General features: G+C 47.0%; 1 protein-coding gene across 3 annotated transcripts in view; it reads left to right on the top strand.

The window, feature by feature from the left end:
* Positions 1 to 4,769: 4,769 nt before the first annotated feature.
* Positions 4,770 to 13,841, top strand: part of DLEC1 (DLEC1 cilia and flagella associated protein) — a 79,699-nt gene continuing 70,627 nt past the window's right edge. The window contains exons 1-2 of one of the 3 annotated variants that reach the window (XM_040479795.1): positions 4,770 to 5,345; positions 6,366 to 6,516. In XM_040479795.1, coding sequence (XP_040335729.1) covers positions 4,947 to 5,345; positions 6,366 to 6,516 — 550 coding nt within the window. In that variant the 5' untranslated portion in view covers positions 4,770 to 4,946. Of the gene's footprint in view, positions 5,346 to 6,073; positions 6,210 to 6,365; positions 6,517 to 13,841 lie in introns of those variants that run through there. The other 2 variants (XM_040479794.1, XM_040479796.1) reach the window with 2 other exon arrangements.

The following is a 13,841-nucleotide window of genomic DNA, read 5'->3' on the forward strand; positions in this document are numbered from 1 at the left end:
GCAGAGACATGTAGGAGAGCCTTTCGGGGATATCTGGGAAAGAGGATTCTGGGCAGAGGGGACAGGAAGTGTCAAGGCTGAGGCAGGTGTGTGGCTGGTGTGTTGGGGGACCGGCAAGGAATCCAGTGCGACTGGGGCAGTGGGAGAGAGATAATGAGAGGAGGCGAGAGGCAATGGGGACCGGGTTCTGCTGGGCCTCCTAAGGGCTTCCACTTTTATACTGGGAGAAATGGAGAGCACTTGGAAGGTTTCAGAGGGACATGATCCCACCCGTGTTTTCAAAGAATCACTCTGGCTGCAGGGAGGAGTATCACGGAGGCACAAGGGGTGAAGCAGGGAGCCGGGTGAGGAGGCTCTCGCAGTAATTCAGGTGATGGAGATGGTGGTCCAGACCTTGGCGGTAGGAGTGGGGGGTCATGAGAAGCGGTAGGACTCTGGATACAGTCTGATGGGAGAGCCAGCAAGAATTACCAGTGGGGCCAGTATGATCAAGAGAGGAGTCAAGGATGACTCCAAGCTTCTGGCTGGGCCAGGGAAGGAGGCAGCTTCCAAAACCCGAAATGGAGGAGACTGAGGAGGAGGAGGGGCTCTACTCTGGACATACTAAGTTCGAGATACCTTCAGATGGCCAAGGCGACATATCAAGGACATGATGGATGTACAAATCTGGAGTTTTGGAGGCGGGTGCAGGCTGGGAATAAAATCTGGAATGTGGTTGAAAACGTCCATCAGCTCTCACCAGCATCTCACCAGCATCTCATAATGCTGGTGGAGATCTGCTCTGGGATAATCTTTCTGGAGGCCAGTTTGGCAGCTTCTCAAATATTAACAAGGACACACCCTTTGGCTACGCAATTCTAGTCCCGTGATATTATATTATTATCTAACTCTGTGATATTATCTGTATATTACATACAAAAACATTGTGCAAGGTGAAGGGCGCCTGGGTGGCTCAGTCGGTTGAGCATCTGACTCTTGATTTCGGCTCAGGTCGTGATCTCACGGTTCATGAGATCGAGCCCTCCATCGGGCTCTGTGCTGACAGTGCGGAGCCTCCTTGGGACTTTCTCCCTCCCCATCTCTCTCTGTTCCTCCCCCACTTGTGCTCGCGTGCGTGCGTACGCGCTCTCTCTCTCTCTCAAAATAAATAAATACACTTCAAAAACAAAACAAAACAAAAACATTGTACAAGGTGAAGTTCATTAGGGGGCACCCAATTGAATAATTTAAGATATTTTCATACAAAGCCATACAGAGAAAGACAGATACCATATGTTTTCACTCTCATGCGGATCCTGAGAAACTTAACAGAAACCCATGGGGGAGGGGAAGGAAAAAAAAAAAAAAAGAGGTTAGAGTGGGAGAGAGCCAAAGCATAAGAGACTCTTAAAAACTGAGAACAAACTGAGGGTGGATGGGGGGTGGGAGGGAGGGGAGGGTGGGTGATGGGTATTGAGGAGGGCACCTGTGGGGATGAGCACTGGGTGTTGTATGGAAACCGATGTGACAATAAATTTCATACATTGAAAAAAAAAAGATATTTTCATACAGTGAGTGGGCCTGCATTTGTTTAAAAGAAACGAAAGTTCTGGTCAGCAGAACAGATTGTGAAAAAGTGAAGAAGGCAGCTCAAGCGATTCTCTTTGTGCTCAGAGGTCTGCCTAGGGGAGGAGGCCGGAGAGTTGGTGCCAGCGAGAGCCCCGGCCCCTTGTTTCTTCTGGGGCCGGGTCTGAACCATTTCCTTAATTGGTTCAGTCAGGGGGCAAACAGAAGTCGAATGCCGGAGGCAGAATCAGGGATGAATCCGGCTTCTCAGGCAGAGGGAGACCAGTCCCAGAGGGAGACAGGGGTGGATATGGGGGAAACACAGAGGAGGGGGAAGCAAGGCAGGAGTGGAAGAGGCAGTGGCCTATATTGCTGAAAGGTAGAAGATAACGACGGAGGCGTGGCCGCTGCCACTGGAGGAGCTGGAAGGTTGCCGGAGACCTCAGCCTGGACAGAGCAGAGGAGCTGAAGCCAGAGGGCGGGAGGGGTCACAGAAAAAGGGGAGACCACTCCCAGGCTGGGGCAGAGGCCCTGTGAGCTTCTCTGAGGCTGTCTGGGGGCAGCACCGAGAGGCCAAAAGTGATGGCAAGAATCCACTGTCCTGTCTTTCCCCAAGACAGGGAAGGGGACCAGGGAGCTTCCACAGGAACTGCTTCTAACCAACAAGACCGTGGGGTTTGGGCTGGCCCGCTCCTAACACCAGAGCACTGGAGGCCCCCCAGACTGTTCTGCTTCTCTTCCCACCCACAGCGCCTTCCTGCACCACCGGGGGCCTTGCGTGCGCGTGGATACCTGGGCAAACCAGCCACTTGCCCAGGCTCGGTCCACTTCCACTTCCCACCAAACCTCCTCCTCAGGGCACACACCAGTCAGCAGCGGGAGGAAGGCTTTGAAAAAGAAGCCTGCGGTGGCGCCTGGGTGGCTCAGTTGGTTACGTGTCCAACTCTTGATCTCAGCTCAGGTCTTGGTCTCAGGGTGGTGAGTTCAAGCCCTGCCACTGGGCTCTGCACTGGGCGTGAAGTCTACTTAAAAAAAAAAAAAAATTGTGTGTGTGTGTGCGTGTGTATGCATACATATATATGGAGATATATATATATATATATCCTGCACTGGAGGCCCTGTCAATGGGCTTAGGATGTTTCAGCAAATAATTCTGGGGCCCCAGGTACCTGGAGGGTGGGCATGGGACAGGTCTCTTTGGTCCCTCACGCTGTGGAGAAACATGCTGGGGGAGATTCACAGCAGGGTCTTCTCTGAGGACAGGAAAGGTACTGAACAGGGCAGATAAGGGAGCCAGGCCCACCCAAGAGAAGCAGAAGTGGCCCAGGTCCGTGGGCAAGCACCCTGGGGCTCATCTCAGGGAGCGGGTTTCAGCTGTGAAGGCCCACAGGCTCACCCCAGGAGGAAAAAGCAGCGAATTGTATCAGCTGTGAGCAGAAGCCATCGTGTGCTAATGATGGCAGTCTGCGTGATGTCAAGTGGCTGTCCTGGACAAGCGTGGTCCTCTCCCCCCTTTCAGTGGGGATGATCCCCCCCACTGGTTGCACACACAGGTTATTGGGGAGTCATTCTGGGCCCCTCTTCTCTCGTACCTCCATTTTCCACCGGCAGGTCTTGTGAATTCCCCCGTTCACATGTCTCCAATCCATTCCTCTCCCCTACCCTAAACTCCCAATCCGCCTGCTTCCTAACCTCTGCATTACTTTCCTAACCCATCACCTTGATGATGCCTCTTGCCTCCCTCCAGTCTGTTCTTTCACAGCAACCGGAGCGCTCTCAGTAAACACAGAACTCCTCATGACACCCCCACCTGAAGACCCTTGATGGCCCTTCTGTGCTCAGAATGAAGTTTAAATTCTCCAGTGCTGCCTACAAACCCGCTTATGATCTGGCCCTGGCCGCTCAGCTTCATTCGTCCCGCTCAAACTCTAACTTCCACTCCTGAACTGCTGAGACTTTTCCCCCCACATGCAGTGCTCATGCCTGGCTTTTGTACCATGGGTTCCCTCCGCCCAGAGTGCCCCTTTTCCTCCTCTCCTGGCTTAGTCCTACTCCTCCTTTTTTTTCCTTCACTTTTTAAAACACTGGAGCGTAATTTGTATACAATAAGATTTATCCTTTATAGTCCTGTGAAGTTTGACAAAGCCATACAGTTGTGTAACCACCACCGCGATAAAGAACAGTTCCCTCACCCCAAGGAATTTCCTCAGCCTCCTTTAGAGCCAACACTACTTTCCATGACCCGCTTCTGGCAACCACTGATCCGTTTTCTGTTTTGTACTGTTCAGAAGGTCCTAAAAATGAAACCATTCGGTATATAGCCTTTTGAGGATGGGTGTTTCTACCTAGTGTAATGCATTTGATATGCATCCCTGCTGTTGTATCCGTCGTCTGTTTCCTCTTTATTGCTGAGAGCGTTTGTTGTCTAGAAGCACCCCAATTTATCCTTTGGCCAGTGGATAGGACATTTGGGGTTTTTTTTCCAGGAGATGGTGAACAAAGCCGCCATAAACGTTTGTGTACAGGGTTTTGTGTGCCCCTAGGTTTTCATTTCCCTCCGGAAAATACCTAGGAGTGGGCCTCCTGTATGTGTAACATTCTAAGAAACTGCCACACCGTTTTCCAGAGTTGCTGCACCAGTTTGTATTCCCATGGCAACATGAGATTTTGAGAACCACATCTTCACCAGAACTCATTTGGTACATTTATTTAACTTCCTGACATTGTACTAAGTGTTGTATCACGCTGTGGTTTTAATTTCCACTTCCCTGATGACTAATGATGGTGATTTAAAAAAAATCTCTGCCCGGTCTTCACTTCGTCCAAAAAGCCAGTGTTTACGCTCCGTCCGCAGAATGATGAGGTCCTGTCACTTTGTGGTTCCCTGATAACCAACACTTATCGCCACCTTGGGCGTAACCCACTAAAAGCTAGCACTGTTTTCCAGTTCCCTCCCTGCTCATCACGCTGGTCTCCACGTCTCGGTCTCTCTCTTTCTCTCTCTCTCTCTCTCTCTCACACACACACACACACACGACTGAGGGCAGAAGCAGCATCTTACTTCCTTTGGTATTTTCAGCTCCCAGCACAGACTTGAAATACAGTCTTTATCCCATAAATATTAAATGAGCGAATTAATAATTGCTTAAGAAATCAGAGAATGAACGGACGAAGAGAGGTAGTTGGGAACCAGGTTTTGCATCCAGACCGACCCGGCTGCGCCAGCGAACTGTGTTTCCACAGGTGCCTCACGCGAAGCTCACTTTAACAGGGTCGACAGAGAAGATGCGAATATTTACAACGGTGACGACACCGAAGGCACCGGCGAGGAGGGAGGCAAAGCGGAAGAGGCGCGGCCGGAAGCGGAAGGGCGGCAAGGCGTGAGCGGCGTCTCAGTTGCCATGGAGACGGGGAGAGCAGGGGACCGGCTGTCTGCAGAGTCCGGGTCCTGCGCGTTCGGGGGCGCGACGTGGACGCCCGCCTCGCGTCAGGCCCGGGTCCGAAGCCCCAGCGAGTCCACCCGTCTGTCCTCGGTCGCCTGCTCCGAAGCCTCTCACTACGGCTTTGGGGGCCGGGCCCGCCGCGCGGGGCCCGCCGCGCTCCGGCCGCTCCCCGAGCCGCCACTGCTGCGTCTGCGCCCCACCTCGCTGCGCACCCAAGACATCTCGCACTTGCTCACCGGCCTCTTCCGCAGCTTGTACACCAACGAGGTGATCGGCGAGGACCTGAGCGCGAACTTGATCAAGGCCCGCGGCAGCCAGGATGCGCGCCACGAGGAATTCGTGGACGAGCTTCGGCGGGTGAGGCGGCCCGGAGCCCCGCGCGCTCCCTGCCGGTGCTCGCCGGGGACGGGGCGGGGGACAGTGCGGGGGACCCAGGGCGCAACCCCAGAAAGGCGAGTTCCCACGGGACTCAACCGCTGGACACATGCCGGCACCTGCCGGGGGCGAGGCCCTGGGGATGCCGCTGGGAAAGCGCAGAGTCCGTGCGTCGGTGCGTTCGACAGCGTAGTGGAAGGACACGCTTTCCGCGCATTTACGTAAAACACACACACACACACACACACACACACACACACACACACACACACAGCCTATGTCTGGAGCACCTCTTCATCGTCATTTCTCTACATGCACACGCACAGTTACATACTGCGTGTATAAATAAAAGGCCTGGGGCAGATAGCTGAATAATTGTTCCCTGGAGATCGTGAAGCTAAAAGTCACCCCTTTGGGGCTGCCTGTGTTTATGTCACACACCACAGTCGGAACCTAGGCATTCCGTGTCCAGATTTGAGGAAGCACGCCCAGTCCCTTGTACAGATGAGAACACACCTGCTTCCTCATCTGTACAGGGAGGAAAGCAGCTGCCTTGGATCCGCACTGCCGAGGAATCCCTTGTAGGGAGTCCCAGATGAGCACTTTCCAGCAGCTGAGGTCAACCGTGAAGGGGCTGACAGCTGGAGGCTGACTGCTCCTTACACTCCCTGCTGCTAGGTAGCAGGTCCTTCCTTGAAGGGGCACCTGCCTGGCACAATTCTGTCTACCCCAGGTGGTGTGTGTGCCTTTTCCGCGTTTGCGTGGCAGCCGTGAAGGCAGGAGGCAGACTTTTAGGCTTGGCTCTTTCCCTGACTTGACCGTGAAACCTTTAAGGCGTTTCCCTCGGTGGGTCTCAGTTTTCCCACCTGTTGGGTTGCATCAGATGGTCTCCATAGTTCTGTGACTGCTCTGGGTTTCCCAGGAAGCCTGATGCTGGGGGAAGGGTGGGTAAAGCTCTGTGATCTCACCAGATTTCTGTGCGTTTGATGGTCTACCTGTCAGATTCGGGAGCTCTACAAGCAGCGGCTGGATGAAATTGAAATGTTGGAGAGACATATCATTCAGGGCCGTGCACGAGCTCTTGCAGAGAAAGAACGGATCATGCAACAGGCCGATGTGCATGCCCAGGAGACCTTCATCAAGATCCCTCCAGGTGTGTGTAAAGAACTCCCATATGCCCCTCACCGGATTCCCCTGTTGTTAATACATGACCGTGTTTGCTCCACTGTCTGCTCTCTAGCTTTCTTCTGAATGTTTGGAGAGCAAATGGCAGATGTGATGTTTCAGTACCACAGAACGCTCTAGCATGCACGTCTCCCAAACAGAGACTGTCCCCTACACCACCAGCATACCACCCTCCAAGCCTAGAAATCAGCATTTGTGCAACATTAACCTCCAATTCACAGATCCCATCCAGGTTTCACCAGCTGACCCACGGTGGCTTTTTCTCTTCTCTGGTCCAGGACTCTGCCTAGGAAGTCTTGTTGCATGGGATTGTCCAGACCCCCTTTTAGAGCCTGTGGTTCAGAAGAATTCTTTGATCTTTTCTTGTCTTTCATGTTCTTTAAAATTTTTTTTTAGTTGTGGGGCGCCTGGGTGGCTCAGTCAGTTAAGCGTTCAACTTCGGCTTAGGTCATGATCTCACAGTTCATGGGTTCGAGCCCTGCGTCCTGCTCTGTGCTGACAGCTCAAAGCCTGGAGCCTGATTCAAGGTCTGTGTCTCCCTCTCTCTCTGCCCCTCCCCCACTCACACTCTGTGTCTCTTTCTCTCTCTCTCAGAAATAAATGACCATTAAAAAATTTTTTTAGCCAAGTTCAGTTGACACACAATGTTACATCAGTTTCACACGTACGACTTAGTGACTGGACATGTCTACATTGTGCTCAGCAGAAGTGTAGCTATCATCCATCCCCATACGTCGCTATTACGGCATCATTGACTGCATTCCTTATGTTGTGCCTTTTATTCCTGTGACTTTATCATTCCATAATTGTCTTTCATGTTCTTGACAGCTGTTCCCCCCCCAATTTTTTTATTGTAGTAAAATACACCTAAAATTTGCCATCTTACCTATTTCTAAGGGTACAGTTCAGAGATAGTAAGCACATACATAATGTTGTATGACCATTACCACCCTGCATCTCCAGAATTCCTTTTTTTAATGTTTATTTATTTTGAGAGAGAGAGAGAGAGAGCAAGCAGGGGAGGGGCAGAGAGTAAGGGAGAGTGAGAATCCCAAGCAGGCTCCATGCTGTCAGTGCAGAGCCAACTTGGGGCTTGATCACAAACTGTGAGATCATGACCTGAGCCTAAGAGTTGGACACTTAACCACCTGAGCCACCCATATGCCCCCAGAGCTCTTTTCATAGTTTTTTTTTTAAGTATATTTATTTATTTTGAGAGAGAGAGAAAGCATGAGTGGGGGAGGGGTAGGGCAGAAAGAGAGAGAGAGAATCCCAAGCAGGCTTCGTGCTCTCAGTGCAGAGCCCAACTTGGGGCTCTAACTCATGAACCATGAGCTCATAACCTGAGTCAAAAATCAAGAGTCGGATGCTTAACCATCTGAGCCACTCTGGTGCCCCTTTGTTTATATATGTAGTTTTTTTTTTTTAAGTTTGAACTCTTTTCATTTTTCAAAACTAAAAATCTCATTTAGTTTCCCATTAGACAATAGTTTCCCATTCCCCTTACCCCAGCCCCTGGCAATCACCATTCTACTTTCTGCCTTTATAGTTTAGACTACTCTAAGTACCTCATATAAGTAAAATCATATGGTATTTGTCTTTTTTGTGACTGGCTTATTTCACTTAGCACAATGTCCTCAAGCTTCACCCGTGTCGTAGCATATGTCAGAATTTCCTTCCCTTTTAAGACTGAATAGTATTCTATTGTATGTATAGACCACATTTTTGCTAATCCATTCGTCCGTTGATGGAGACTTGGGTTGCCTCCACGTTTTGGCTATCATGAATAAAGCTGCTATGAACAAGGGCGTACAGATAGCTCTTTGAGACCCTGCTTTTGATTCTGTTGGGGGTATATACCCAAAAGTGGAATTTCTGGGTCATATGTTAATCGTACTTTTAATATTTTGAAGGAACCGCCATACTGTTTCCCACAGTGGTTATATCATTTTTACATCCCCCCCAACAGTGCACCCGGATTCCCATTTCTCTACATTCTCACCAACACGTGTTATTTTCTGTTTTTTTTTTTTTTTTTTTTGATAGTAGCCGTTCTAATGAGTGTGAGGTGGTATCTTATGGTAGTTTTGATCTGCATCTCCCTGCAAATTAGTGATGTTGAGCCTCTTTTCATGTACTGACTGGCCATTTATATATCTTCTTTGGAGAAATGCCCATGGAAGCCATTTTTTTTTGAAGCCATTTTTAAAATCATTTTTATTAAAAAATTTTTTTCAAATGTTAATTTGTGTATGTGTGTGTGAGAGAGAGAGAGAGAGAGAGAGAGAGAGAGAGAGGGGAGAACGAGTGGGGGAGGGGCAGAGCGAGTTGGGGACAGAGGATTCAAAGTGGGTCCTTTGCTGACAGCAGAGAGTCTGATGCGGAGCTCAGACTCAGGAATTGGGACTTTGAGATCATGACCTGAGCTGGAGTCGGACGCTCAACTCCCTGAGCCACCCAGGTGTCCCCGTCATTTTTTAAATTGTTGCCTGTGCCTTTGGTGTCATATCTAAGAAACCATCGTCCAATCCAGTGCTGTGAAGTGTTTGCCCTATATTCTAAGAGTCTTACTGTTTTAGGTCTTACATTTAGGCCTTTGATTAAAATTCTAATTGAAGTCCAATTAACATACAGTGTTCTATTAGCTTCAGGTGTGCGGTATGACGATTCGGCAATTCTGTACGTTACTCCATGCTCGTCACAATAAGCATACTTGTTTTTGTTTTTAAGTGAGTCGGCTTTATTTGCTCTAAATAAAATTTTGTGCTTCTTGGAACTAGCTTCTATAAACTATCAAGGGATCTTAATGTACAAGATATTCCAAAATAGCCAAAACTTATATTTCGTGCGGGGGTTGGGGGAAGCTCAGGAAGGAACTCTTGCTTCCGCGCTAGAGCTAACTCCCCTGACTTAAGTAAGCCTCCTCCCCGTTTCATAGATGAAACTGAGGTTCTATAGGGGCACCTGGGTGGCTCAGTGGGTTAAGCGTCCAACTTTCGCTCAGGTCATGATCTCCCAGTGCGTGAGTTCGAGCCCCGTGTAGGGCTCCGTGCTGACAACTCAGAGCCTGGAGCCTGCTTCGGATTCTTTGTCTCCCCCTCTCTTTGCCCCTTCCCTGCTCACGCTCTGTCTCTCTCTATCTCAAAACTAAATAAACATTAAAAAAATTTTTTTAAAAAGAGAAAGAAACTAAGTTTTGTAAGTTTAGCTATCTTGTTCAAGGTCACCCAGCCAGTAAGTGGTGGAGGCCTTTTAGTCAAAATAGAATTTATACTCTCGGAGTGGCTGATACTCCAGCCAAAAAAGGGAAGATAGACGTTTGAGTTTTCGGAGGTAGGGAAGGGTAAACTGCATTTAGAGCAGCTTCTGTGTTCACATTCAGTAGTCCTAACCTTGGGGCGTGCCATTCTCCTAGCGGGTATGCAGAAAAGTTTGGAAGCATCTTTGATGTTCCAGTGAAGGGGGTGGGTTGTGTTTCTGTCTTTCAGTACTTGGCAGGTCAGGGATGCTAAGACATCCTGCAGTGTTGAGACCGTTTCACACAACAAAATACCTATCCCAAGATGCAGATAGTTTCCTGTTGGGTAACATTATAGGTGCCTCATTAAGTTCTTGAGCTAGAAGTGGTGAAATTATGTTAACTCCCTCTGGCATGAAGTCAGACCAAGAGATGCAGTGACACTTACTGTCACTTATAAGTGTACTCTTAACCCCCTTTATTTCACCCATCCCCCCACCCCCCATTTGGCAACCACGAGTTCTTCATATTTAAGAGTTTTTAATTTGTCTCTTATTTTCTTCGTTCATGTGTCTCGTTTCTGAAATTCTACATATGAGGGAAATCATATGCTTATCGTAGCATTGTTTACGATAGCCAAGATATGGAAGCACCCAAGTGTCCATCAATAGATGAATGGATAAAGAAGATACGGTACATACACACAATGGAATATTACTCAGCCATAAAAAAGTATGGATCTTGCCATTTGCAACAAGATGGGTAGACCTAGAGGGTATAATGCTAAGTCGAAGAAGTCAGAAAGAGAAAGACAAAGGTCTTTAACTTTCTTTTTAAGTTTATTGATTTATTTTGAGAGAGGGAGAGAGAGTTCGCACCTGAGTGGGCAAGAGTCAGCATGCACACATGAGTCAGGGGAAGGAGCAGAGAGAGGGGAGAAACAGAACATCCCAAGCAAGTGGGGCTCGAATCCACAGACTGTGAGGCCATGACCCGAGCCAAAACCAAGAGTCAGACGCTCAACTGACTGAGCCACCCAGGTGCCCCTGATTAACTTTGATAGGATGTTTTATATGGTGTTAGATAAGAGTCCAACTTCATTCTTTTGCATAAGGATATCCACTTTCCCTAGCATCATTTGTTGAAAAGATTGTTCTTTCCTCATTGAATGGTATTGGCATCCTTGTCAAAAATCATTTGACCATAGATATGAGGGTTTATTTCTGGGCTTTTTTTTTTTCAACGTTTATTTATTTTTGGGACAGAGAGAGACAGAGCATGAACAGGCGAGGGGCAGAGAGAGAGGGAGACACAGAATCGGAAACAGGCTCCAGGCTCTGAGCCATCAGCCCAGAGCCCGACGCGGGGCTCGAACTCACGGACCACAAGATCGTGACCTGGCTGAAGTCGGACGCTTAACCGACTGCACCACCCAGGCGCCCCTGGGCTTTTTATTCTATTCCATTTGTTTCTATGTCTGTCTTTATGTCAGTGCCATATTATTTTGATTACTATAGCTTTGCAGTAAGTTTTTAAATTAGGAAGTGTGAATCTTCCAGTTCTGTTCATTCTTTTTCAGGGTTGTTTTGGCTATTGGGGGTTCCTTGAGGTTCCATATGAATTTTGGGATGGGTTTTTCTATTTCTGCAAAACACATCCTTGGTATTTTGGTAGGGATTGCACTGAATCTGTAGATTACTTTGGGTGGTATTGACATTTTAGTATTAAGTCTTCTAATCCATTAGAAAGGAATGTGTTTCCTTCTATTTACGTCATCTTTAATTTCTTTCAGCAGTGTTTTGTACTTATTTTATTGTACAAGTCTTTCACCTTTTCAATTAACTTTTAGGTATTCTTTCTGATGCTATCTTTTTTTTAAATTTTTTTTTTAACGTTGTATTTATTTTTGAGACAGGAAGAGACAGAGCATGAACAGGGGAGGGTCAGAGAGAGGGAGACACAGAATCTGAAACAGGCTCCAAGCTCTGAGCTGTCAGCACAGAGCCCGACGCGGGGCTCGAACTCACGGACTGCAAGATCATGACCTGAGCTGAAGTCGGCCGCTTAACCGACTGAGCCACCCAGGCGCCCCTCTGATGCTATCTTAAATGGAATTGTTTCCATAATTTCCTTTTCAGATCATTCACTGTTAGTGGATAGAAATGCAACTGATTTTTGCATGTTGATTTTGTGTCCCGCTACTTTGCTGAATTCATATATTCTAACAGTTTTTTGTGGAGCCTTTATGGTTTTCTACATATAAGGTCAGATCATCTGCAAACAGATACTTTTGCTTCTTCCTTTCCAATTTGGATGCCTTTTTTTTTCTTGCCTAATTGCTGTGGTTAGAACTACCAGTGCTGTGTTGACTAGAAATGGTGAAAGCAGGTATCCTTGCCCGTTGCCTTCTTCCTGACCTTCGAGAAAAAGCTTTCAGTCTTTTACCATTGAGTATGATGTTTGCTACTGGTTTTCCATCTGTGGCTTTTATCATGTTGAGGTGGTTTCCTCCTAGTCCTAGTTTTTTTTAGTGTTTTTATCATGAAAGTGTGTTGAGTTTGTTTAATGTTATTTCTGTATCAATTGAGATGATCATGTGATTTTTTCCCCCTTCATTCCATTAATGTGGTGTATTACACTGATAAGTTTTTTCATATGTTGAACCATCTTGCATCCTAGGAATAGGTCTTGGTCATCATATATGATCCATTCACTAAGCTGCTGGATTCTATTTGCTAGTATTTTGCTGAATACTTTTACATTGAGGTTAATAAGAGATACTGGTCTGAAGTTTTCTTGTGGTGTCTTTGCCTGGCTTTGGTATCAGGGTAATGCTGGCTTCATTGAATGAGTAAGTGTTCCCTCCTACTCCATTAAAAAAAACCTTCAGTTTTTTTAAATGTTTGGTTTTTTTTAATGTTCAATTCTGTAAATGTTTGGTAGAATTCACCAGTGAAACCATCAGCTGCAGGGAGGGCATTTTTTTGTTGGGAGATTAAAAATAATTTTTTTTAATGTTTCTTTATTTTTGAGAGAGAGAGTGACACAGAGTATGAGTGAGAGAGGGAAACATGGAATCTGAAGCAGGCTCCAGGCTCTGAGCTGTCAGCACAGAGCCTGACATGAGGCTCAAACTCACGAATAGTGAGATCATGACCTGGGCCGAAGTCAGACGCTTAACCAGCTGAGCCACCCAGGTGCTCCTTGTTGGGAGATTTTTGACTGCTGATTTAATCTCCTTGCTAGTTATAAGTCAATTCAGATTCTCTATTCCTGAATAGATTTCTTTGGGATTTTGTCCTTGTAAGTTTCCTGTTTCTAGGAATTTTTCCACTTTATCTATGTTACTCAATTTTGGGGGGATAGAGTTGTTCCTAGTACTCTTATAATCCTTTTTTCCCAAACCCTGTGGAATCAGTAGTAACATCCCATTTTCATGTCTGACTTGAGTCAGTTGAGTCTTCTCTTTTTCTTAGTTGATCTAGCTAGAGTTTTGTCAGTCTTGTTGATTTTTCTGAAGAACCAACTTTTAGGTTCAGTTCATTTTCTCTGTCGTTTTTCTGTTCTCTATTTATGCTCTAATCTTTGTTATTTCCTTCATCTAGCTTTGGGTTTAGTTTGTTTTTCTAGTTCCTTAAGTTCTTAAAAAAAAATTTTTTTTTGCTTTCTTAAGTTCTCAAGTTAGGTTGTTGACTTGAGATCTTTCTTAATTTTTTCGTATTTCCTTGTTTATTTTTAGAGAGAAAGAGCAAGTTGGGGAGAGGGGCAGAGAGAGAGAGAGAAAGAGAGAGAGAGAGGGAGAATCTTAAGCAGGTTCCATGCTCAGAACGGAGCCCAACACGGGGCTCGATCCACAACTCTGGGATCATGAGCTGAGCCAAAATCAAGAGTGAGACACTTAACCGACTGAGCCACCCAGGCACCCCAGATCTTTCTTTCTTTTTTTTTTTAAATGTGCTTATAGCTATAAATTTTCTCCTTAGCACCACTTTCACTGTGTCCTATAAGTTGGGTATGTTGTATTTTCACTTTCATTGTCTGTCTCTAAGTATTTT

This window comes from Herpailurus yagouaroundi, unplaced genomic scaffold (assembly GCF_014898765.1).
Source record: "Herpailurus yagouaroundi ecotype Mexico unplaced genomic scaffold, PumYag 159, whole genome shotgun sequence".
Taxonomy (NCBI): domain Eukaryota; kingdom Metazoa; phylum Chordata; class Mammalia; order Carnivora; family Felidae; genus Herpailurus; species Herpailurus yagouaroundi.